Below are 23,512 nucleotides of genomic sequence, written 5' to 3' on the forward strand. Positions count from 1 at the left end.
TGAGTTGGAAGGGACCCTGGAGGTCTTCTAGTCCAACCCCCTGCTCAAGCAGGAGAGCCTATAGCCGTGATGGCGAACCTCTGGCACGTGTGCCACAGGTGGCATGCAGAGCCATTTGTTGGGGCACGCGAGGCGTTGCCCTGTCAGCTCCAGCGCACACGTGCGTGCTGGCCAACTGACTTCAACCTTCATTTTCGACCGTTTTTTGCTCTCCGGAGGCTTCCCTGAAGCCTCCAGAGGGCAAAAAACAACCCAACGCGCAAGCTGGAAGTTCAAGAACGGACTTCCAGTTTGTGTATTGTTTCTCGCCCTGCGGAGGGAGAAAAATGGCCCTACAGGCATCCTGGAAGTTCAGGAACGGACTTCCGGGTTGCCCATAGGGCTGTTTTTCGCCCTCAGGAGGCTTCAAGGAAGCCTCCTGAAGGCCTCTGGGGAGGCCGTTTTCACCCTCCCCAGGCTCCTAGAAAACCTCTGGAGCCTGGGGAGGATGAAAAATGGGTCCATCACACTCAAAAAGCGGGGGTCGTGCGCACATGCACAGTGTGTTTGTGTCATGCGTGCATAAGGGAGGGTCGCACACATAGAATTAGGGGTGCGGGCACGCCCGCGTATGACTCCTCTGCGCTCCCCTTGCTTTTGGCACGTGATGGCAAAAAGGTTAGCCCCCACTGCCCGATATCATTTCTGACAAGTGGTTGTCTAGTCACTTCTTAAAAATCTCCAGTGATGGAGCACCCACAACTTCTGGAGGCAAGCTGTTCCACTGGTTAATTTTTCTCACTGTCAGGAAATTTCTCCTTTGTTCTAGATTGGATCTCTTCTTGATTTGTTTCCATCCATTGTTTCTTGCCTTCAGGGGCTTTGGAAAAAAAGACTGACCCCCCCTCCCCCTCTTCTTTGTAGGACCCCCCTCAAATATTGGAACACTGCTATCATGTCAACGTGGTCCTTCTTTTCACTACGCTAGCCATATCCAATGAAGTAGAGTGAATAAATATAGTAAAGGTACATATGCGGTAGTCGTTCCCAACTCTAGGGGGCGGTACTCATCTCCGTTTCAAAGCCGAAGAGCTAGCGCTGTCAAAGGTGGTTTCTATTTTTCTACTGGCATTTTTACATGCTTTTGAACTGCTAGGTTAGCAGAAGCTGGGACAAATAACGGGAGCTCACTCGGTTTTACACAGCGCTAGGGATTCGAACTGCCAAACTTTCTGATCGACAAGCTCAGCGTCTTAGTCACTGAGCCACCGCATCCCAAGACTAAATATAGAAGCTCCAAAGGAATCACTCCAAAGGAATCACTCTGATGTGGATATGGGGGTAGCAGATACCTATGTTCAACTGCAGTCCCACTATACATGTGTGTTAGGATACTTGCATGTCTCCTACTTGGTGGGATGTGGGCAAGGTAGATGTTATGTAGAGTCTAGATTAGAAACTGGAGCTTGCATAGCATATACTAAGCATGCTTTACACACACAATAAAAGGATGGTTGTTGCATTATTGGCATCCTGGCCAAAATATGCATAAACTGAGCAGTACATTCCTAAATGTGCTGGCACATGTAATAAACTCCAAGAAAATGTCAATGCAATTCTCCAGACCAATTTATATCTAGCATAATGAAGGTGGAGTATCTTTTTCATGTTTCTTCCTTTTCAAGGACTAAGGTTTTTTTTCTTTCTTTCCTAATCTGCCCACTCCTTCCTGTAATAGTCTGACTCCCAGGATCTATTAAGACACAGATCCCCATGTATGACTACTGCAGGAACACATGTCCTGTATGAAATAAATACAGAATGTGAGATTTAACCGCCAGAAGAATAAGAGGAAAATAATGAAAGAGGATGTGGCAGCTGCTTGGAACAGGGTGAACAGAATTTCATAATTTCTCACCCTAATGAGAAGTACAAAAGAGTATATCTGTTGGGATGACGATGATGTGAAAGGAGTTGTAGAGGAGATAGAAATGCAGTGAAGAAAATAATTACTGCAGAATAAGAGGTTGAGAATATATAGAACCATTTTGACAGAAATGAAATACTTTGGAAGTGGGTGAAGAAGGCTAAAGAAGGAACGCCTGCTGCCAATTACCTCCAATAGACCGATTAGATCCCACAGATTAGGCCTCCTCCAAATTCCATCCGCCGGCCAATGCCAACTGGCGACTACCCGGAGGAGAGCCTTCTCTGTGGCTGCTCCGACCCTCTGGAATGAGCTCCCCGTGGAGATTCGAACCCTCACCACCCTCCAGGCCTTCCGCAAAGCCCTTAAAACCTGGCTGTTCCGACAGGCCTGGGGCTAAAGAGCTGTTGCCCCCCGCGTCGAATGGTATGACTGCTGTGTGTTTTTAAATTATGTATTGTTATGTTCCGTCTTTTATTTCTTGTCTGTACCCCCCTCCCCTGATTTGAATTGTGAGCCGCCCTGAGTCCCCTTGGGGAAAAGGGCGGCATATAAATGTAAATAAAATAAAATAAAATAAAATCAAAAACATTGGTGTTTAAGATAAAATTGATGAAAAGTTTGGAAGTGATATAGGCGTATGTGAGTTTTCTAAGGACATATTTAGAGATTTGTACAAAATGATAGGGGGGACATGGTGGCTCAGTGGCTAAGACGCTGAGCTTGTCGATCAGAAAGGTTAGAATCCCTAGTGCCACGTAACAGAGTGAGCACCCATTACTTGTCCCAGCTTCTACCAACCTAGCAGTTTGAAAGCACGTAAAAACGCAAGTAGAAAACTAAGGACCACCTTTGGTGGGAAGGTAACAGTGTTCTGTGCGCCTTCGGTGTTTAGTCATGCCGGCCACTTGACCATGGAGAACGTCTTGGTAAGTGCTGGCTTTTTGGCTTTGAAATGGAGATGAGCACTGCCCCCTAGAGTCAGGAACAACTAGCACATATATGTGAGGGGAACCTTTACTGTTACCTTTTATAAACCAATAACAATCTATGCAAGTGGGGATTGAAACACCTGCTACTAATATTAGAGCTCAAGAATAAAAAGATGAAGCCATTAATGCGGCAGCAATGTTGCGAATCATATAAAGTTTTGTGCAAATATGAAGTTAAAGACTGGTTGCCAAAAGTGTGAGAACAAATGAAGTCACATACAAGGAAAAGTGTCCATGAATTTTCACTCTAAGCCCCTCTTCTTCAGAACTTCAGCAAACGGAATGGGTCTTTCAACTCCGGTTCTCTATTAAAAAAAGATCAATGTTTCTTAACCTTGGCAATTTTCAGACGTGAGGACATGAACTCCCAGAATTTCCCTGCCAGGATGGTTCGAGTCCCCATAAATTGCTAAGGTTGAGAAACCTTTGCCTATGCCAAAATAGGGTTAGCCTTATGCAAACAAGGGCAGAGGTACGACCTCTTTAAGAGTTTTAAAGAAATGATGATTTTAGTAAGTATAAATGTCCCATTGGTTGAATTTCATTCTTTCAAAGAACGATTAAAGAGGCAGGAGCCATGTTGTATTGCTACTGGGTATTCAATCTGGAATTGAAGAAGTCCTGTCCAGTGTCCATTCAGATAGTCTCTTGTCTTACATGACCATAGAAACAAACTTTTTTGCCCTCCTAACTGTAATTTGGTCATATTTACTGTCCTGCAAACTGAAGAAGGAAATTGACTTTATGATTCCCGGGAGAATCACTGCATTGATTCTGAAACATTTATAGACACCACCAACAAAATTTATCGCTAAAGGTAAAGGTTCCCCACACACATATGTGCTAGTCGTTTTCCAACTCGGGGGGGGGGTTGGGGGTTGCTCATCTCTGTTTCAAAACCAGCACTGTCCAAAGACGTCTCCATAGTCATGTGGCCAGCATGGCTAAATGGCGAGGGTACACAGAACGCTGTTACCTTCCCCACCAAAAGTGGTTCCTATTTTTCTACTTGCCTTTTTACATGCTTTCGAACTGCTAGTTGACAGAAGCTGGGACAAGTAATGAGAACTCACTCCGTTACACGGCGCTAGGGATTCAAACCACCAAACTGCCGACCTTTCTGATCAACAAGTTCAACGTCCTAGCCACTGAGCTACCACGTCCGTACAGGTAGTCCTCACTTAATGACAGGTCTTAACTTCAAAGTTATGACTGAGCCACCGCGTCCCTCTAAACTTTATTTCTAAAATTTTTAGTAACATTTTTATTTCCTACTGTATTTAAAAAGAATAATTCCCGGAAGAATTACATATCACACAGATGTTGTCACTGGACAGGTAAATGTATGTAAGCTGCCCAGAGTCACCACTAGATGAGATATGGGCGGCACAGAAATTAAAGAGAGAGAAAGAGAGGGAGGGAGAGAGAGGGAGAGGTTACTTAATTTCATGTTTTCATGCCAATTCACAGTCTTTGTGCCCAAGAAATTAAAACATTGTAGCATCCCAATCACCATATGAATCATATGGATATTGTAAAAATAACCGAACAAAGGACTGGGATCACACACCCCAGTAAACCCCGTTTTTGCTTCATTTTTGCTTAGTGGGATACGTGAATCTAGCTATTTTAATTGTTACCATAATCAAATCGCATCTAATCTGTTAAAAAAATATAAATTCAACCACCCAAAGCCATACTAAGCGTGGCTTCTCGAATTTTTCCCAAACCTTTTATGAGAAGTGGCCACAGTTATTGTATCTTCTTAAGAGAGAGTTGCTGTATCTTCTACATAACAAGGCAATATGTCACGCCTCTGTGTGTGTTCCTGCTCTCTTACAGCGTTCCTACTGTATGGGCATGTATGGGTGTGCTGGGAAGCATAAATCAGATTATATATGCACAGTTCTGAGTCATACGAACCAGGAAGATAGTGGGAGGGAGGCTTAGAATGGAGAAGTCAACAGGATTAGTAGCTTTTGACTTCTCTGTGGCACTGCTTGCCTCTAGAATAGCAATGGCAATAGCAATAGCACTTAGAATTATATACCGCTTTACAGTGCTTTACAGCCCTCTTTAAGCCGTTTGCAGAGTCAGCCTCTTGCCCCCAACAATCTGGGTCCTCATTTACTCCCCCTCGGAAGGATGGAAGGCTGAGTCAACCTTGAGCCTGGTGAGATTTGATCTGCCAAACTGCTGGCAGCCATCGATCAGCAGAAGCAGCCTGCAGTACATCACTCTAACCACTGCACCACTGCGGGATGACATCCTCCTCCCCCAAGATCCAGCCAACTATACCTGATGATGCTTCGGAAGCCACTGAAGAGCCAATTATGCTCTTAAATGCTATTGGATATACTTCCTTCTGTTTCACAAGTACTCCTCAACTTGCCATTGGGACCAGATTTTTCATGGCTAAACGAGACGTTGTTAAATGAATACGCCAAATTTTATGATTTTTTTTTTGCCATGGTTGTTAAGTGAATCACCACAGTTGTTCATTGAACTAGGTAGCTGTTAAGCGAATCTGGTTTCCGCCATTGATTTTAGCTGGCTAGACTGGAACAAACTGTATATATTGTGATTGGACAGAAGGATAGACAATGTATTAAGTAGACTAATTGTTAATGGTTGAGACTAGCTGTATATAATGTGAATGTATGGTCACTTCGAATTTGCAGTACTGCATTGTTTTAAATGTCAAAATAATAAAAAATATATTTTTTAAAAAAGCTGGCTAGGAAGAAGCCAAATGGCAATCAGGTGTTAGATTAGACACTGCAACCATTGTAAGGTTACCAAGCACCCAACTTTTGACCATGTGCCTATGGGGATGCTATGATTGTCGTAAGTGTGAGGATTGATTGTAAGTCTCCTTTTACAGGCCACTAGGGTTTTTTTTTGGGGGGGGGGTCTTTGTACTTAAAAAAAAAGAATAATTGTAAGCTGTCCAGAGCATTGGGAACTAAGCAACCTATAAACTTAAGATGTGCATTTTTTTAAAAAACCAATAAAAGTAAAAAATGACCAACTATTCCTTCCACCAGGGAAAAATATCTGATTTCTTTTCGCTATAGCCTCATTTTAAAAGTTTTTTCCCCACATCACCTCAAATTCAGTCCAATTCTGTTCTATTTTAGAGAGTTATTCTGCTGACAGGTAGACAAAACCTGTACCTACCATTTACCTAATTTATTTCCACATTTATTAGATTGGACAAATAAAAGAACAAAAAAACCCCCCATTTTAAGTAGCTGCTTGTTATCCCTCTCTTCACATTAATCCCCTTCCACAATGGCCAAGTAAATTGATTTGTCCTGCAATAAAGAAGTATATTTTGATAGCAAACAGACACAAAATGATAGCAGCAATATATGCTATCTATTTTGTTAAGAGCGGGCATCGTACAAATACCTTTTACTTAGTTACTAATTCATTTTTCAGCTTTGCGCAATCCTCTTTATTATAAGCTAATTAAACAGGGTGGATTTCTCCATCCAACTAAGCCATTAAACATCTAACTACAGTAATCAAAACTAATCAAGCTTAGCATATCCTTTGAATATAAATACTAGTTTAATTCAGGTAGGTGATAGGTAGTCTTCAACTTACGACCACAATGGAGCCCAAAACTTTAATTGCGAAGCAGTATTTTTCAGAGTATACAATGCACCTTCCCCCCCCCCCCCAAAAAGAGGGTGAAAATCTGGGTGTGTCTTATACACCAAATACAGCATTTTTGGCCACCCAAAACCCCGTCCCTTCACAAAAATGGACATGCAGAGGCTTTGGGAGGCTTGCAAAGTGCTCCTGGGAGCTGGGAAGGGTAAAAATGAGCAAAAAACAGGCCGTTTGCTCGTTTTTGCCCCCCAGCCCGCAGGAGCATTCTACAAGCCTCCTAAAAGCTACACATGCCCTGTTTTTGCAAAAAACAGGTTATTTTTTGCTCGTTTTTGCCTCCCCCGCCTCCAGGAGCACTTTGCAGGCCTCTCAATCTCTCTGAATGTCCCATTTTTCACAAAAAATGAGGTGTGCAGAGGATTTGGGAGATCTGCAGAGTGCAAAACCTTTTTTAAAAAATTACCTCTTCAAAATCTTGGTGCGCCTTATACTCCGGTGCATCTTATACTCTGAAAAATATGGTGAGTTTTGCCCCAGTTTAGGACCTTGCTTGCCACAGTTAAGTGACTCACTTCAGTTGTTAAGTGAGTCTAGTTTCCCCACTGACGTCGCTTGTCAGAAAATGGCAAAAGATGAACACACCAACCTAGGACACTGCAACCATCCTAAATACATGCCAATTGCCAAGTATCCAAATTTGGATCATGTGACCATGGGGATGCTGCAACGGTGTTAAGTGTGAAAAAAAGGTCATAAGTCACTTTTTTCAGCACCATTGTTAACTTTGAACAGACATTAAACAAACGGTTTTAAGTCAAGGACTCCCTGTACTGCAATATCCTTTCAATGGGGCTTGAACACCACTCTATACTACTCAATGAAGCCCTAGTAAGACCACACCTAGAGTACTGCATCCAGTTTTGGTCACCACACTATAAAAAAAGATGTTGAGACTCTAGAAAAAGTGAAAAGAAGAGCAACAAAGACAATTAGGGGACTGGAGGCTAAAACATATGATGAACGGTTGATGGAACTGGGCCTGACTAGTCTAGTGAAGAGAAGGACCAGGGAAGACATGATAGCCGTGTTCCAATATTTGAGGGGCCTGCCACAGAGAGGAGGGGAATCAAGCTATTTTCCAAAGCACCTGAAGGCCAAAGAGGGAATAATGGATGGAAACTGGCCAAGGAGAGATTCCACCTAGAAATAAGGATGACAGTGAGAACAATCAACCAGTGGAACAGAAGTTGCCTTCGGAAGTTGTGAGAACTTCATCACATGAGACTTTCAAGAAGAGATTGGACTGCCATTTGTCAGAAATGGTGTAGGGTCTCCTGCTTAAGCAGGGGGTTAGACTAGATGACCTATAAGGATTTAGGATTTTTAGGATTTTATTTATGATTTATAGGTCGCCCTTTTCCCTGAGGGGACTCAGGGCGGCTTACAATACATGGGAAGGGGGAGTGCAACACAAAAAACATAAGACAGTGCATAAATAAAAATAAAACAATAAAACGCAACTTTCATTCAACATTCGGGTGGGGTGAATCAGAATCTTATCCCCAGGCCTGACGGGATAGCCAGATCCTAAGGGCTGTGCGGAAGGTCTGGACGGTGGTGAGGGTGCGAATCTCCACGGGGAGGTCGTTCCAAAGGGTTGGAGCTGCTACTGAGAAGGCTCTCCTCCGCGTAGTCGCCAGTCGGCACTGACTGGCGGATGGAACTCGGAGGAGGCCTAATCTGTGCGATCTAATCGGTCGAAGGGAGGTAATCGGCAGGAGGCGGTCTCTCAAGTACTCAGATCCACTACCATGGAGAGATTTATGGATGGTAAGTAGCACCTTGAAGCGCACCCAGAGATCAACAGGTAGCCAGCGCAGCTCGCGGAGGATAGGTGTTATGTGGGCGAACCGCGGTGCGCCCACAATCACTCGCGCGGCCGCATTCTGGACTAGCTGAAGTCGCCGGATGCTCTTCAAGGGCAGCCCCATGTAGAGCACATTGCAGTATTCCAGCCTAGAGATCACGAGGGCTCGAGTGACTGTTGTGAGGGCCTCCCGGTTCAGGTAGGGTCGCAACTGGCGCACCAGGCGAACCTGGGCAAATGCCCCCCCTGGTCCCTTCCAACTCTGTAAATCTGTTAAAACCATTTGGAAGCTATAGCTGGTCCAGACTGTGGCAGCACAGGCAATGAAGGACAAAACATGATATCCTCACGTGGTCATCACTAATTTGTGACCTGCACTGATCACCTATTGGCTTTCAGGATGCAATTCAAAATGCTGGAGTATCTTGCATACAGACTCACTGGTTTTGAGATGGGCTGGCATACAAATTGAATGAATAAATGAACGACTAAAAAGCTGCCTGCGGAATTAGACCTGATTATTTGAAGGAGTGCCTATCTCAAACAGTTTATGTAAGGCTTGGCACATCTCTTTAATTAAACAGAACTTTTATTTTATCAGGACCTAGGAAATAGGTCTTTTGATATAATATCAGCCTCTGGAACAGTATTTTCTCAGAGATTCATATAGCTCCCACCCTGAGGGATATTCTAAAGATCCTTGAAAATCTAGCTGGTTTCCCCTAATGTTCAGCCTCTGTTAGGGTGGTGTTTTTTTTGTAAGCTGTGTATTTTCTTTTCAGATATACATGATTTCCTCTCTTTATTTTATTGTTCTTGCTTTTTAAAGGGCACGATGCCCAGAGTCACTTGCAGCCAGGTGGCCTCTAAATGTAATACAATAAAATAATAATAGTTTAATGGGTCGTGTGACTCCAGCGGCTGAACAAATTGCAAATCCAAATGTGTCTTGTTTGGCTGTGGTCCAGAATGCTGTATATAGCCAGCTTCATTTATGATTTATTCCATAAAATAGTATCTGGAAGGCCAGGGGACACAACTTTCTGGGACAGTAGCAGGGTTGTGCTAGAGAAAATTTGCAGAAATCTCACGGGGAATTTATCAGAGTTCCTTGCTAACAAAAAAAAAATCCAACAATTACACAATAGTTAACATTATGACCATGCAGAGTGATGAGGCAATGTGGAGAAAAGCACCAAGGAACTGCTCCCAGCCGTTTAGTCATGCCTTCAGGGATAGAGTGACTTAGAAGATGTTTTAAGAGTTGTTTGAAAGTTTTATCTTATATAAGCAATGATAAGTAGAACAATGTTTGAGTAGGACCTGTGAGATGTTAGCTTTGTGCACTGCTATCCAGCTGCATTAATCACTCTTACTTTCCTCCACTAACTTGGTTCCAGGAAAGAGCAAGTGAGAGAAACTGGATCTCATTGTTTTTCAGAGCACCTGTTAAATGCAGGAAAGAACCAAGGTGGTTCAAACAGATACAGGTTTATTGCATGCTAAAACTCTATACAAGAATCTGAACTAGTAACGGTCCAAGTAAATTGGCGGTAGAGAAGAGTCAATCTCTTATGGCCAAAAATGGTCTCGAGATTGATGATGTGTTTGATCCCTCTTTCCAGGTCAGTCTACTCATCTCCTTGTTGTTATTAGTTGCGAAGTCATGTCCCACCGATCGTGACCCCAATGTTCCTCCAGGCCTTCCTGTCTTCTACCATCCTCTGGAGTCCATTGAAGCTCATGCTGACTGCTTCGGTGATTCCATCCAGCCACCTCATTCTCTGCCGTCCCCATCTTCTTTTGCCCTCAATCGTTCCCAGCATTAGGCTCTTCTCCAGTGAGTCCTTCCTTCTTATTAGGTGGCCCAAGTATTTGAGTTTCATCTTCAGGATCTGGTCTTCTAAAGAGCAGTCAGGGTTGATCTCCTCCAGGACTGACTGGTTTGATTGCCTTGCAGTCCAAGGGACTCACAGGAGTCTTCTCCAGCACCATACTTCAAAGGCCTCCATTCTTTGGTCTCAACCTTTCTTTGGTCCAACCTTCACAGCCATACGTTGCAACTGGGAAAACCACAGCCTTGACTACACACACTTTTGTTGGCAGGGTGATGTCTCTGCTTTTTGGTAGATGCCGTCTAGATTTGCCATAGCTTTCCTCCCTAGGAGCAAGCGTCTTTTAATTTCTCGGCTTCAGTCCCCATCTCTGGTGATCTTGGAACCCAGGAAAATAAAATCTGTTGCTACCTCCATTTCTTCCCCATCTATTTGCCAGGAATTGAGATGGCCAGATGCCATGATCTTAGTTTTCTTAATGTTGAGTTTCAAACCAATTTTTGCACTCTCCTTCTTCACCCGCATCAAGAGGCTGATCTCCTACATCACCAAATAAAAAAAAAATTCTGATGCTTTGTCTTCCCTACTGATCGTCTGTGACTGGAGAGTCCCTTGTCAACATATTGGCAAAAGACTCTGGTTGGGAGTCTCTGCGATATTCAGGTGGCTGTAGAAGGCCACCCAATGATGCTGTGATGTCATGGAAAGGGATTGGGACAACCTATTGTAGGGTTTTTCTGGAGAGCTTTAAGAGCAGGAGACAAGCTTCTTTTAATCACCTGAAGACATCTTTTTCAATTTCATGACAAATGTTTTGATTACTCCCATCCCCCCAAAAAATAATTAGTACTCTTTTGGGGAGGACTAATTTTGAATTTTTTGGGAGGAGAAATTTGGCCTCTCTGTTGTTGAACTGATGCAACACTATGTCCAGATGCTGGAGGCTGTGTGCAGACCATGTTGATCTTCCCTGTACTAAATCATGATTAAACCAATCATGGTATCATATAATAGGTGAGCTAGGCATTCTGACTTTGTCAGTGAAGACAAAGACAGAAGAGGGTGAAGCCAATTCCTAAAATGAGCTGGTGATGGGACTTTTCTCTCTGATAATTGGGCTGCTAAGGGGCATTCAGGTGACTCTTCGAACTTCTCTGTTACCTATCCTTGGCACACCCTGATCCTGCAAAGAATAGCAGGAAGAATGACATTCAGATAAGAGCTGGCAGGCAGGAAGTGTTTGGAGGAGTAATGACAGTGTGCAGTTTCAACAACATAGGTGTGCTCGAGAAAGGTGTAAGAGAAATACAGAGATTAGAATATAGGAAAACGTTGCCAGCTTGGTTTCTAGAAAGGATCTTTTGGTTTATTGGCAATATGAGAGATTAAAATCCAGCAAATAGAATAGAATAAAATAAGAAAGTTAGAAGGGACCTTGGAGGTCTTCTAGTCCAGCCCACTGCTTAAGCAGGAAACCCTGTACCATTCCAGACAAATGATTGTTCAAACTCTTCTTAAAAACTTCCAGTGTTGGAACATTCACAACATCTGGAGGCAAATTGATCCACTGATAAATTGTTCTAATTGTCAGGAAATTTCTCCTTAGTTTTACGTTGGTTCCTTGATCAAGTTTCCAACCATTGCTTCTTGTTCTACCCTTAGGTGCTTTGGAGAATAGCTTGACTCCCTCTTCTTTGTGGAAACCCCTGAGATATCAGAACACTGCTATCAGGTCTCCCCTAGTCCTTCTTTTCATAAGACCAGACGTACCCAGTTCCTGCAACCGTTCTTCATATGTTTCAGGCTTCCAGTCCCCTAATCATCTTTGTTGCTCTTCTCTGCACTCTTTCTAGATGTTCTTTCTTTTAATGCTGTCCTCTCCCTGATAAGGAAATAACCCAGGCTGAGACTTGCCTGCATCATAAAAGTATTACAAGAATTTTAGGAAACTTATTAGAGAGACGTGATGACAAATCCTGCCTCTGAACTGACTTTTAGTGGCATGTAATCAGTTGTCATCACCACACCACCTTGTGTGCTGTTTGGAAACAAAAAAGAAGAAACAAAAGGGTGTGGCGATGTAGAAAAAAAAGCTGAATAAGAAGTACAACTGAAGAGGAGATGCTCTGTGGGTATTTTGTCCCGTCTTGACTTCCAGAGGTAAGTTTCCTCAGGTACAAAGGCAGGAAGAGATCTCCACTTGAGATTCTAGAAAGCTAGTTACATAAAACTGGACTAAACTACCTGATCTCTTTATTTGCCCAAATTAAAAGGCGATGGGAATTTTAACAGATGTGACAGATTAACAGAGTTGGAAAGGACCTTGTAGGTCATGGAGTCCAACCCTCGCCCAAGAGATTTATAATTAAATAAGACAGCAGGAAGCTTTTGACTAAGTAGATAAGGGAGAACCAAAGTCGAAGGTCTAATGCACAAATGAATAAAAAAAAGGTTACGCCACTAAAACAGATCCCCACAACAATCCACATTCTAAAAATGAATCCATTTCTTACGTTCACCTAACATGCCATGATCAAATCAATAAGCTTAACACCATATTTGCTTAAGATAACCTCTAGAGGTGGAGCTCTCGCCTCACAATCGGGAGGTTGTGAGTTTGATTCTAGGTAGAGGCAGATGTAGGGCCTCCTGCTTGGGCAGGGGGTTGGACTAGATGACCCACAAGGTCCCTTCCAACTCCGTTAATCTGTAAATATGCTACTTTAATCTGTAAATATGCTACGCTAGAAGTGAAGCCCCTCCCCGTTTTATTTTAGCTTATCCTTTTAGGCAGTTCTAGTTATAATAAGAGCTGCATCTGCAAGCTACTCTGTTTTGAGAAATACAGAAGCCCATGAGAATATATATATATGGAATATTCTATTATAAATTGAATATTCTACTGTAAAGGCCCCGGGGGAAAAATACGCAACGTAAATAGGATCGGAGAAAAGCTGGAGTCTGAGGATGATGTCGCCAGAAGTTGGGACTAAGGGACAGGCGGCTGTTTTCCCTCTCCTGAGCGTCCGACAGCTGTATGCAAGGTGCGGAATCCAACAGGTGTATCTGCTTCCCTGCATGGCCTTGCAAGACCGATCTGTGCGTAGTCAGCCCCCCCCACCAACGCCCTTCGCGGAAGTCAACTTTTCTTGATCTGCCCAGCTACCTACCCGATCGAGTCCTCCTATCAGTCGATCGCTTTGATTTTCTTTTAAAGGGGACACGGCCGAAAACGAAGCAAGCAAGCAAGGGCGCTGCTAGAGCCAAGGGAAGGGAAAGAGAGGGCCCCTCCCTCCCACGACCTCGCAGAAAGGGATGGCCGAGAAGAACCTGTCCCACCTGTTGCCCCCTCCGCCGCCCACGGTTCCTTCTCCCCCTCTTTCCCTCCTCCTCCTCCTCCTCCTCTTCCCGCCCCTCGGCACTCACGATCTCCAGGCAGATGAAGGCCCCCGAGTAAGTGCGCAGGATTTCCAAGCCGGAGGGCAGATTCACGCGTGGCGGGGGGTAATAGGCAGTGGCGTTGGGCGGCGGAGGCATGGAGCCCCCGCCTCGAGCGGGGATCATGGTGCGGAGGGATCCGAGCGACCGGCCGTGGCTGGAGCCCCTGACGTGGCCTCGCCAGGTATGGCAAGAGTTACGCCAGGCGGAGGAAGCCGGAGCTGCAGGTGGCGGCAGGGCGGGAAAAGGGGGAAAGGCAGCCGCGTTGGTCCGGCGCCGCCCGCTGCCCGCCCCTTTCCCGGCTATGGCGGGGGCGGCTTTTGCGCCCACCTTCCCCGTTCCGGACCGCCGACCTTCTCCTTTGCAGAGTTTCTCACCGGAGCTGTTGTTAAGCACAACCACAACGGGCGGGGAGGGGGGGGGGCTTTAGAAGCACAAAATAGTGCCTCGAGTGACGTGACCCTCCGCCCGTCACGGGGTAACCCTTAGTCCAGGCTCCGACGCCAAATTCCTGCCTCCCCGCCCCTCCGCGGACGGGAGAAGGTTATCTCGGGTTAATATTACCGTCAGTCGTAGGGAAGGGGACTCTCGGCCTATTCGCACGACGCCTTCGCCCGCGTTTACCTGAGCGGAGCCTGTGTTTGGGCAAAACGCGCACGGTTGAACCCCAGGTAAAGGGTTTTTGTACGTGTGTGTGAGACTGCGCGTTGCCCAAAGCTGGTTTGGGTTTTTTTTTAAGGGGCAACTCGGGATGATGTGAACCTGGACTTACTTACTTATTACTTATTTCATCAAGCATGAATTAGATAACAGATATAAGAATAAACATGGTTATGAATACATGAAATGGATACGAATGCAAGGGAATATTAGGGACGGGTGTGCTTATGCACGCCAGAACTGGGCACCTAAGGCAGCTGGGTTGGCACAGTGTGGACTTGGTTAATTCAGAGTGTTGAGGGAATAGACACTGTTGTTAGTTGCGAAGTCGTGTCCCACCCATGTACCCCATGGACAAGGTTCCTCCAGGCCTTCCTGTCCTCTACCATCCTCTGGAGTCCATTTAAACTCAGCCCTACTGCTTCAGTCCAGCCACCTCATTCTCTGCCGTCCCCTTCTTCTTTTGCCCTCCATCTTTCCCAGCATTGAGGCTCTTCTCCAGTGAGTCCTTCCTTCTCATTAGGTGGCCAAAGTATTTGAGTTTCATCTTCAGGATCTGGCCTTCTAAAGAGCAGTCAGGGTTGATGATCTCTAGGATTGACCGGTTTGATTGCCTTGCAGTCCAAGGGACTCGTAGGAGTCTTCTCCAGCACCATAGGTCAAAGGCCTCAACTCTTTGGTGCTCAGCCTTCCTTATGGTCCAACTTTCACAGCCATACATTTCAACTGGGAAAACCATCGCCTTGTCTACACACACTAGAATATGCACTATCCTAGTAGAAAAATCATTATTTCCCCCCACACCTTCAGTTTTCGAAAGAAGTGAGGGAGGGAATGCTTCTGGGGTTACGGTTTTGGCAAACTGCATCCTGTTTCTTACCTAGCTAGTGAACCTCCCATCTGCAAACTTTGTTGCTCTTAAAAAGATGGGGGCAACCTTGTGTCTGCATAGTGGGAGACCAGCAGGTGATTTGCAAGATTCTCTGGAGGATCACCTGGTGGTCTCCCACTATTCAGATTATCAGGATTGTTTGGGATGCTACATATCTTCTTCGGGACCTGTTTTCCTGGTTACCTTCTGGGAGGAGGCTTTGTGGTTATCTGAAGCAGAACATCCAGATTCAGTCACAGTTTTGTTCCATATACAGAATTTCATTTTTAGAAGGATTACATATATTTGGAAGGATGTATATATGTGTGCAAAGGGACGCGGTGGCTCAGTGGCTAAGACGCTGAGCTTGTCGATCAGAAAGATCGGCAGTTTGGCTGTTCGAATCCCTAGTGCCGTGTAACTGAGTGAGCTCCCGTTACTTGTCCCAGGTTCTGCCAACCTAGCAGTTCGAAAGCAATAGCAATAGCAATAGCAGACTTATATACCGCTTCATAGGGCTTTCAGTCCTCTCTAAGCAGTTTACAGAGTCAGCATATCGCCCTCACAGTCTGGGTCCTCATTTTACCCATCTCGGAAGGATGGAAGGCTGAGTCAACCTTGAGCTGGTGAGATTTGAACCCCCGAACTGCAGCTAACAGTCAGCTGAAGTGGCCTGCAGTACTGCACTCTAACCACTGCACCACCTCGGCATGTAAAAATGCAAGTAGAAAAATAGGAACCACCTTTGGTGGGAAGGTAACAGCGTTCCATGCGCCTTTGGTGTTTTAAACCTTACCATTGAAGGCAGGAACAGACTATTTCCATTTCATGTCATGAAAAATTGGCTCTGGAATCAACAGCAAATAAGCTCAATTCGAGGGAGACCTTACTTTAAAAGCCCTATTTTTAAGTGTGACAGAAGGCTTCAACTCCAGCAACTAAAATAGCAATAGCATTTAGCAATACCATTTAGATTTATATACCACTTCATAGTGCTTTTACAGCCCTCTCTAAGTGGTTTACAGAGTCAGCATAATTGCCCCCAACAATTTGGGTCCTCATTTTACCCACTTCCGAAGGATGGAAGGCTGAGTCAACCTTGAGCCTGGTGAGATTTGAACTGCCAAATTGCAGTCAGCTGGCAGTCAACAGAAGTAGCCTGTAGTACTGCACTCTAACCACTGTGCCATTGTGGCTCATATTAGGCTTATATAGGGCTTTACAGCACTCTCTAGGCGGTTTACAATGTAGAAGCATTATTTGCATGTTGCCCCTAACAATCTGGGCCAGATTGGACAAAAGCAAAAACAAAACAAAAGCTGATTGTGTTCATGTGACTTTATTAACCTAGATTCTGAATTAACTCATTTTCTGGGATTATAGAACCTATTGAATTTACCAAAACATCACGATACATGAAATCAATGAAAAAAAAAAAAAGTTAGGCCTTGACATAACCTGATTTGTGATGTTGTATAAACACAATTGTTTAGAGGATTGTTGATGGCTTACAATTGCCTTTAAATAACGTCTTTGACAGTCAATGGTGCAACCCAATTTCCTGAGTTTGCAACACACATGGAAACGTAAATAATAGACAATGGTTTTGAGCACACGCTAAGCTCACATGGACTTGGCTAATTTGTTTTTGTTTTCTGCTTTATTTATTTAGATAAATCACACTTAATAAACCGAGATTAAGGAAAAGATAGATATGGACAGAGCAATCAACCATATTTCTAAGTAAACATAACTGACTAAACTTGTTGAGATTGTGATGGGCAAGAGCTTAATTATTAGCCATTTCCAATAACTACCTGAGACTGCAAATGATATTGCCTGAACTTTACAAGACTTTCATAATAAAAATTCATCTCTGTTTCCACATGGTATTATCGGGCACTCCCAGAATTATATCAATTTAGATGCAAGATAAATCATCCTATTTTCTAGCAGCTGGATCAGAATGAATGCCACATTTACTTCCATTCTTATAACCAGTTGGCAATTCACACTATGCTTCTCCACAGTATATCCATTTACTTCAGCAGGTTCTGGAGAACCGGTAGCAGAAATTTTGAATAGTTCATAGAACCGGCAAACACTACCTCTGGCTGGCCCCAGAGTGGGGTGGGAATGGAGATTTTGCAGTATCCTTCTCCTGCCACACCTACCAAGCCATACCCACAGAACCGGTAGTAAAAAAAGTTTGAATTTCACCACTGCATTTACTGTATATAAATGGAGAAAAATTGCTTCTTTTTGTAATCCAGATGTTATTGAATAAAAAATGTTTTTTTTAAAAAAAACAAATACTTGATATTGTAAATCCCAATGTAAATAACAGGTTGGAAGAAACAGTATTTGGAAAAGATATCTTAGTTCATGCTGCATATTCTCAGTCTCTGAGTAGATTGAAATAATCTTGAAATATTGCTCAATAACAGGTTTAAGATCTGTATTGCAAGTTCAGGATTGGTCTGAATCACAGAATATATCGCTTTGTAGTGTGTAAGGGCTCAATTGTACAGCAACCCTGAGGCAAGTTAGAAATCAGAAAAGCATGAAAATTGAATAGCTCCTTGCATCATTTTGTATAATACTGCTGGTCAAAACTATTCCAAATTACTCTCACTCCAATTAAGTGGTTGCAAAAATCCTACTTAAAACTTCTTTCTTCTTCAAGCCAATCAATGAAGCAACATTTTAATGTACCTGTTTCATTAATTCGACATATACATTACAGGTAATCCTTGACTTAACAATCATTCTACAGCAAGGTTGTCAAACTCAAGGGCCACGGGCCAGATCTGCCCCACAGGATGTTTAGATCTGGCCCACAGGACCACCCTAGAAACTGGCCTGCAGTTCCTCTGCCAGTGAAAATGGAGCTTGGGAGGGCTGCACGCTACCCTCCTGAGCTCCGTTTTCGCTGGCAGAGGGTTGCAGGAGGCTGTCGCAGCCGAAAACGGAGCTCGGGAGCCCGTTTTTACTGGCAGAGGGCTTGGGCCACCATAGGCACCCCCCGATTTGAGTGACGTCGAGCTGACCATGCCCACTGTGGCCACATCCACCCCGCCCCCCCCCCCAAGGTCAAACATAACCTTGATGCGGCCCTCAATGCGGTCCGCAATTTCTTGAAGTTATGATGATGCTAAGGAAAGTGATTTACAACTGTAAATCAAACATACGATTATTCCGGCATTCCCTCGATCACATGATCACAAACCAAGCTTTTGGAATCAGCTCATATTTACAGTGATTGCAACATCTGGTGGTCGTGTGACTGCCATTTGTAACTTCCCAGCCAGCTTCTGACAAAGTCAATAGGGAAGGGGGAAGGTGGCGGCAATGTACAGTTCCATAATGTTTCACTTAACAATGGTTGTTAAGTGAATCAACCACTTAAGAACCATGGCAAAAGTCATAAAATTGGGTGTAATGCCTCAGTTAACAATTGCCTTACTTAATTGTTATTTTTTTCTGTTTCAGTTATGGTCATAAGTCAAGGACTATCTACTGTGTGTCCCCCAAAATAAGACCAGATCTTACATTAATTTTTGCTCCAAAAATGTATTAGGGCTTATTTTCTGGCTAGGTCTTATTTGGGGGGATACGATATTAAATGCGTCCATCTGTCTGGTAATCTTAACTGGGGTTTATTTTTGTGTTAGGGGTTATATTTAAATCATACTAGGACAAACTTGGAGATTTTCAGCTTGGCTATAGGGTTAAATCTTAAACCTATTATTAGCAATAGGATATCTATTTCCAGACCCTATTTAGAATTCTTTATGTGATTTCAAGGGCCTCCTATAAGACCAATTTTTAATTTTTTCATTAACACCCTTGTAGGTGTGACTATAATGAACATCTGTGCCTATGCCTCACGTTGCAAGATTCTTTTTAAAAAATTACTCATCGTGTTCCTGTGGCCCTAGCAGCACCACTCGTTCAGGTTCAACTACATAGTTGCATAGTAATCTATAATCACGAAATAAGTCCTTGATTATCCCAATGATCCAGATGGCTCAACACAGCTCTGATCCTGGCCTAGGAGAGGAACGGCTTTGAAATAGCAGCTCTGGGGTCTAGTGTAGGAGAAGATTTGTGGTCTTAGCAAGGAAATATTCAGCTTTCAAAAAATAAAAAAAAGGCAAGAAGAAACTATGGCTGGAAGAATGAAGCATCCATGAGTAAGGCTGTCTGAGAAAAAAAAATTGGCTTGGTTTGCTAATTACTGCCAAGAGAAATATGAGCCGATGCCAGATGGCTTGAAAAAGGACTCAATAAGGAGGTACTCTAACGAACTCAAGGCCTAAGATAAAAAGCTCTCTGTATCCTTGAGTTGACAGAAAGCTATATTGGCATTAAATCTACTGCCCCACCTCCCCCATCCTTAGTTCAGGCCATCTCCAGGTATTAGTTGGTGAAGCCTAGCAGGTTTTATCCCTCTTGAGAATGTCCTTTGACGGTTTTAGGCCAAGAGTGAAAATGCTAATTGAATGCCAGTACAATTAAGTAGGGCTGAGGAGAGGGGTGCAGCCGGTACCTTGTTCTGGGGCCCATGAAGCTCAAAGGGGCCCCATGAAAGAGACATTTTTTTAAACAAATGTTTACAAAACCATTTTTTTAAAAAGAAAAACAATATTCCATACCAGTGATGGCTAACCTTGTTCTTGTTGGGTGCCAAAAATGCGCAATAGCAAGCGTGTGTGCCGGCACCCCTAATGCAAAGTGCACCCCTACTTGTGCATGCGCGCACAACCCACCCCCCACATGCTCCTCCCCCACCCATGCCGCACTACTCGCCTCCAAGCTGAGCTTGGTATTTCCTCCGGGGAGGCCGAGGAAAGCCTCCAGAGCCTGGGGAGGGCGAAAAACGGGTCCAACGGGCCAACAGGAAGTTAGGAAACGATCTGTTTCCAGGTTCTGGAGGGCCTCCGGAAGTTCCGGTTGGCCCGCTGGACCTGTTTTTTGCCCTCCTCAGGCTCCGGAGGCTTTCCTGAAGCCTGGAGAGGGTGAAAACAGTCTGCCCCGGCTCTCCGGAAAGCTGAAAATCAGCAGGCTGGCACACACATGTGCACTGGAGCTGATGGCTCGTGTGCCAGCAGATATGGCCCTTTGTGCCACCTGTGGCACATGTGTCATAGGTTCGCCATCATGGCTCTATACTTCGTGTGTATAGCAAAACCGCCTTGCAGCCTTGTTTGATATAACCGTTATTAATCTGAAACTCATTGAAGAGTAATTTGTGTAATTTATTGAATTTTAATTTCATTACTTATTTAGTTAAGTTTGCAAGTTTTATTTCATTTCATGTATGAGTGTATTTTCATGTCGGTTTATGAATGGCTATGAAATGTCATCTCAAAAATCTGGAGTTTAAAAACGCAAGAAAAAACAGAAAAGTTATGAAATTAATAAAAAGGGGCGACAAATGCCTTTTCAATTTGGCATTAAATGCAAAACAAGTGAAACTAACCCAAATGTCCTCTTTTTAATATATTTGCAAGTATGTTTGAATGGAATGAATAAATGTACAATTATGACATTATTGATTTATGTGTCCATGTGTACCAGGGGTGGTATTCACTTACCTTCCCTACTGGTTTGCAAATGTGAGCACGCACGCATGCACTCAGCCTTCCGTGCATGCATTTTGGCTAAAAAATGTGCCTACATGGAATGCCATAGAGCCGGGATGGCGAACCTATGGCACGCATGCCACAGGTGGCATGCGGAGCCATTTGTCAGGGCACGCGAGGTGTTACCCTGTCAGCTAGGCAGAGTTCAGGGTTTTTTAAAGCCATTTTTCACTCTCCTCAGGCTCCAGAGGCTTTATAGGAGCCTGGGGAGGTCAAAAACAGCCTCACCCCCCCCCCCCCCGGAGGACCTCCGGAACCTTCAGGGGCCTTCCGGAGGCTTCCTTGAAGGCTCTGGAGTATGAAAAACAACCCAACGGACAAACCGGAAGTCACTTCCAGTTTGCTTGTAGGGTTGTTTTTAGTCCTCCGGAGCCTTCAGGGAAGCTCTGGAAGGCCCCTGAAGGCTCCGGAGGGCTAAAACCAGCCGTACGAGCAAACTGGAAGTCCGTTCTCAAAGTTCTGGTTTGCCCGAAGGGCTGGTTTTTTGCGCTCCAGAGGCTTCAGGGAAGCTCCTGAAGCCTCTGGAAGGCCTCCGGGGTGGGGGGAAGGCTGTTTTCTCCCTCCCCAGGCTCCTATAAAGCCTCTGGAGCCTGGGGAGGGAGAAAAAAGCATGCCAAAAATGGGTCACGCCTGTCATGTGTGCATGCGTGCTGGGGAGGGTCACACATTGCATTATGGGTGCGGCACACCCACTCACGACCCCCCTGCGCGCCCCCCGCTTATAGCACACGAGCCAAAAAAAGGTTCGCCATCGCTGTCATAGAGCCTGGATGGGTGGGCGGGACCACCCACGATTTCCTATATACGGTTTGGGCGAGCCAGTCCGAGCTGGCAGGATACCACCTCTAATGCATAGGTGAAGGGGTCCATATTAGTCTTGTGCCAGCATTTAATAATCCTCCCTGCGGTCCTGTAATTGATGACTTAAGCCTACCACACTCATGAGCTTGGAATGTGATTAAGTTAACATCAAAGGGATATGTCAGTGGGGTGAGGGTGGGAGGCAGAGAGGGAGGGAGGGAGAGAGAGAGAGAGAGAATGAGAGAGAGAGAGAGAGAGAGAGAGAGAGGGGGGGGGGAGGTGAATGAAACCCGAGAGAGGTGTTTCCAGGGTGTGGGATTATACTATGATTGTGTAAATAGGAAAGGCTGTCAGTCTTGATCTGAAGATATCAATACAAGCAATGTGTGTTGGTAGTAGGGTGTGTGTTATTCATTCATTTGTTCAGCACATATGTCAGCATGACTCTGAGCAGTGTAAACTTCAGCATTTTGTAAACAGGTTAAAAATCATAAAGCCAAAATACTCCAATTAGAGAAGAAAAGTCAACAATTCTGAAAACTGTTGAGGAAGGGGCTTTCCACCCCAAGCCACATTTGGAGAATCCCAATTTCAACAGCTTCCTACTGGAAGAGTTGAGTGGGAGACCTAACTACAATTAGAAATTAGTAGGTTGGGCTCTGATTTGCAGGGTTTATATGAATAAGAACAAAATTCTAGTTCTGTGCCAGTTTACATCCATGGGATTTTTATCACTTCATTTGGATGCTTGAATAGACCAGGCAAAAAGAAAAGAAATCCAACCTCCTTACCGTTATTCAGCAATGTGAAAGTGGATAGTACAACAGATTTGGCTTTCCAGAGAAAAATGACTTCCTAAGATCCCTTATTTTATAAAAATATTGTTTTGAGAGTCAGTTTGGTTTAATGTTTAAGGCACTGGAAACCAGGGGACTGTGAGTTCTAGTTCTACCTTAGGCATGAAAGCCAGCTGGGTGATTTGGGGCCAGTCATATTTTCTCACTTCACAATGTCAGGTTTGGGTGACAAGCTGATCAGTCAATTCCTGTTGCAACCAATGGATCAACAGTCAGTCGATTCCTAGAAGGAGGAGGAAGAAGAAAAGAAAGGAGAGGAGAGAAGAAAAGAGGGGAAAAAAACATCTGGAGCATTATTGGAGCATCTCCCAACTTGATACCTAAGGGGTCCCACAGCTGTTTGTTGCTATTATTATTGAAATGTGTGCGAGATCATTGAATTTTACATTGGTGTTTCTGTTGAAGATCTTCTGAGATATTAGAACAGGGACACTAACTTTTGTGAGTTTTCAAGCAAAAACACAGATCTAGGTCATTAAGGACATTTGATCTCTTAAGTATCTGAGATCAGGAGCCATGGAGTTAGATCAGGGGTGTCAAACTCAAGGCTCATGGGCCGGATCCAGGCTGATTAGGTTAGGCCTGCGAGGCTGCCCTGGAAACAGCGAAGGACCGGTCCACGGTGCCTCCGCCAGTGCAAATGGAGCTCGGGAGGGCTGTGTGTGTCCCTCCCGAGCTCTGTTTTCACTGGCAGAGGGTTGCAGGAGGCATTCTCAGCCAAAAACGGAGCTCAGGAGCCCATTTTCACTTGGCAGAATGCTCGGACCACCACAGGTGCTCCCGACACAAGTGATGTTGAGCTGCCCCCCCCCCCCAGGTCAAGCACAGCCCAGTGGTGGGTTTCAAAAAATTTTGGAACCTCTTCTGTAGGTGTGGCCTGCTTTCCAGATCCACTGGTAGAACCTCTTCTAACCGGTTCGGTAGATTTGACGAACCGGTTCTACTGAACTGGTGCGAACTGGTAGGAACCCACCTCTGGCACAGCCCTAATACAGCCCTCAATGAAATTGAGTTTG

General features: G+C 44.5%; 1 protein-coding gene across 1 annotated transcript in view; it reads right to left on the reverse strand.

Moving 5' to 3' along the window:
- Positions 1–13,893, reverse strand: part of MAL2 (mal, T cell differentiation protein 2) — a 37,001-nt gene extending 23,108 nt beyond the window's left edge. The window contains exon 1 of the mRNA XM_087706747.1: positions 13,648–13,893. Coding sequence (XP_087562873.1) covers positions 13,648–13,785 — 138 coding nt within the window. The 5' untranslated portion in view covers positions 13,786–13,893. The remainder of the gene's footprint in view (positions 1–13,647) is intronic.
- Positions 13,894–23,512: the final 9,619 nt, after the last annotated feature.

The sequence above is a fragment of the Thamnophis sirtalis genome, unplaced genomic scaffold, assembly GCF_051295495.1.
Source record: "Thamnophis sirtalis isolate CommonGarterSnake01/CBP01778 unplaced genomic scaffold, rThaSir2_p1.2 scaffold_2, whole genome shotgun sequence".
NCBI lineage: Eukaryota > Metazoa > Chordata > Lepidosauria > Squamata > Natricidae > Thamnophis > Thamnophis sirtalis.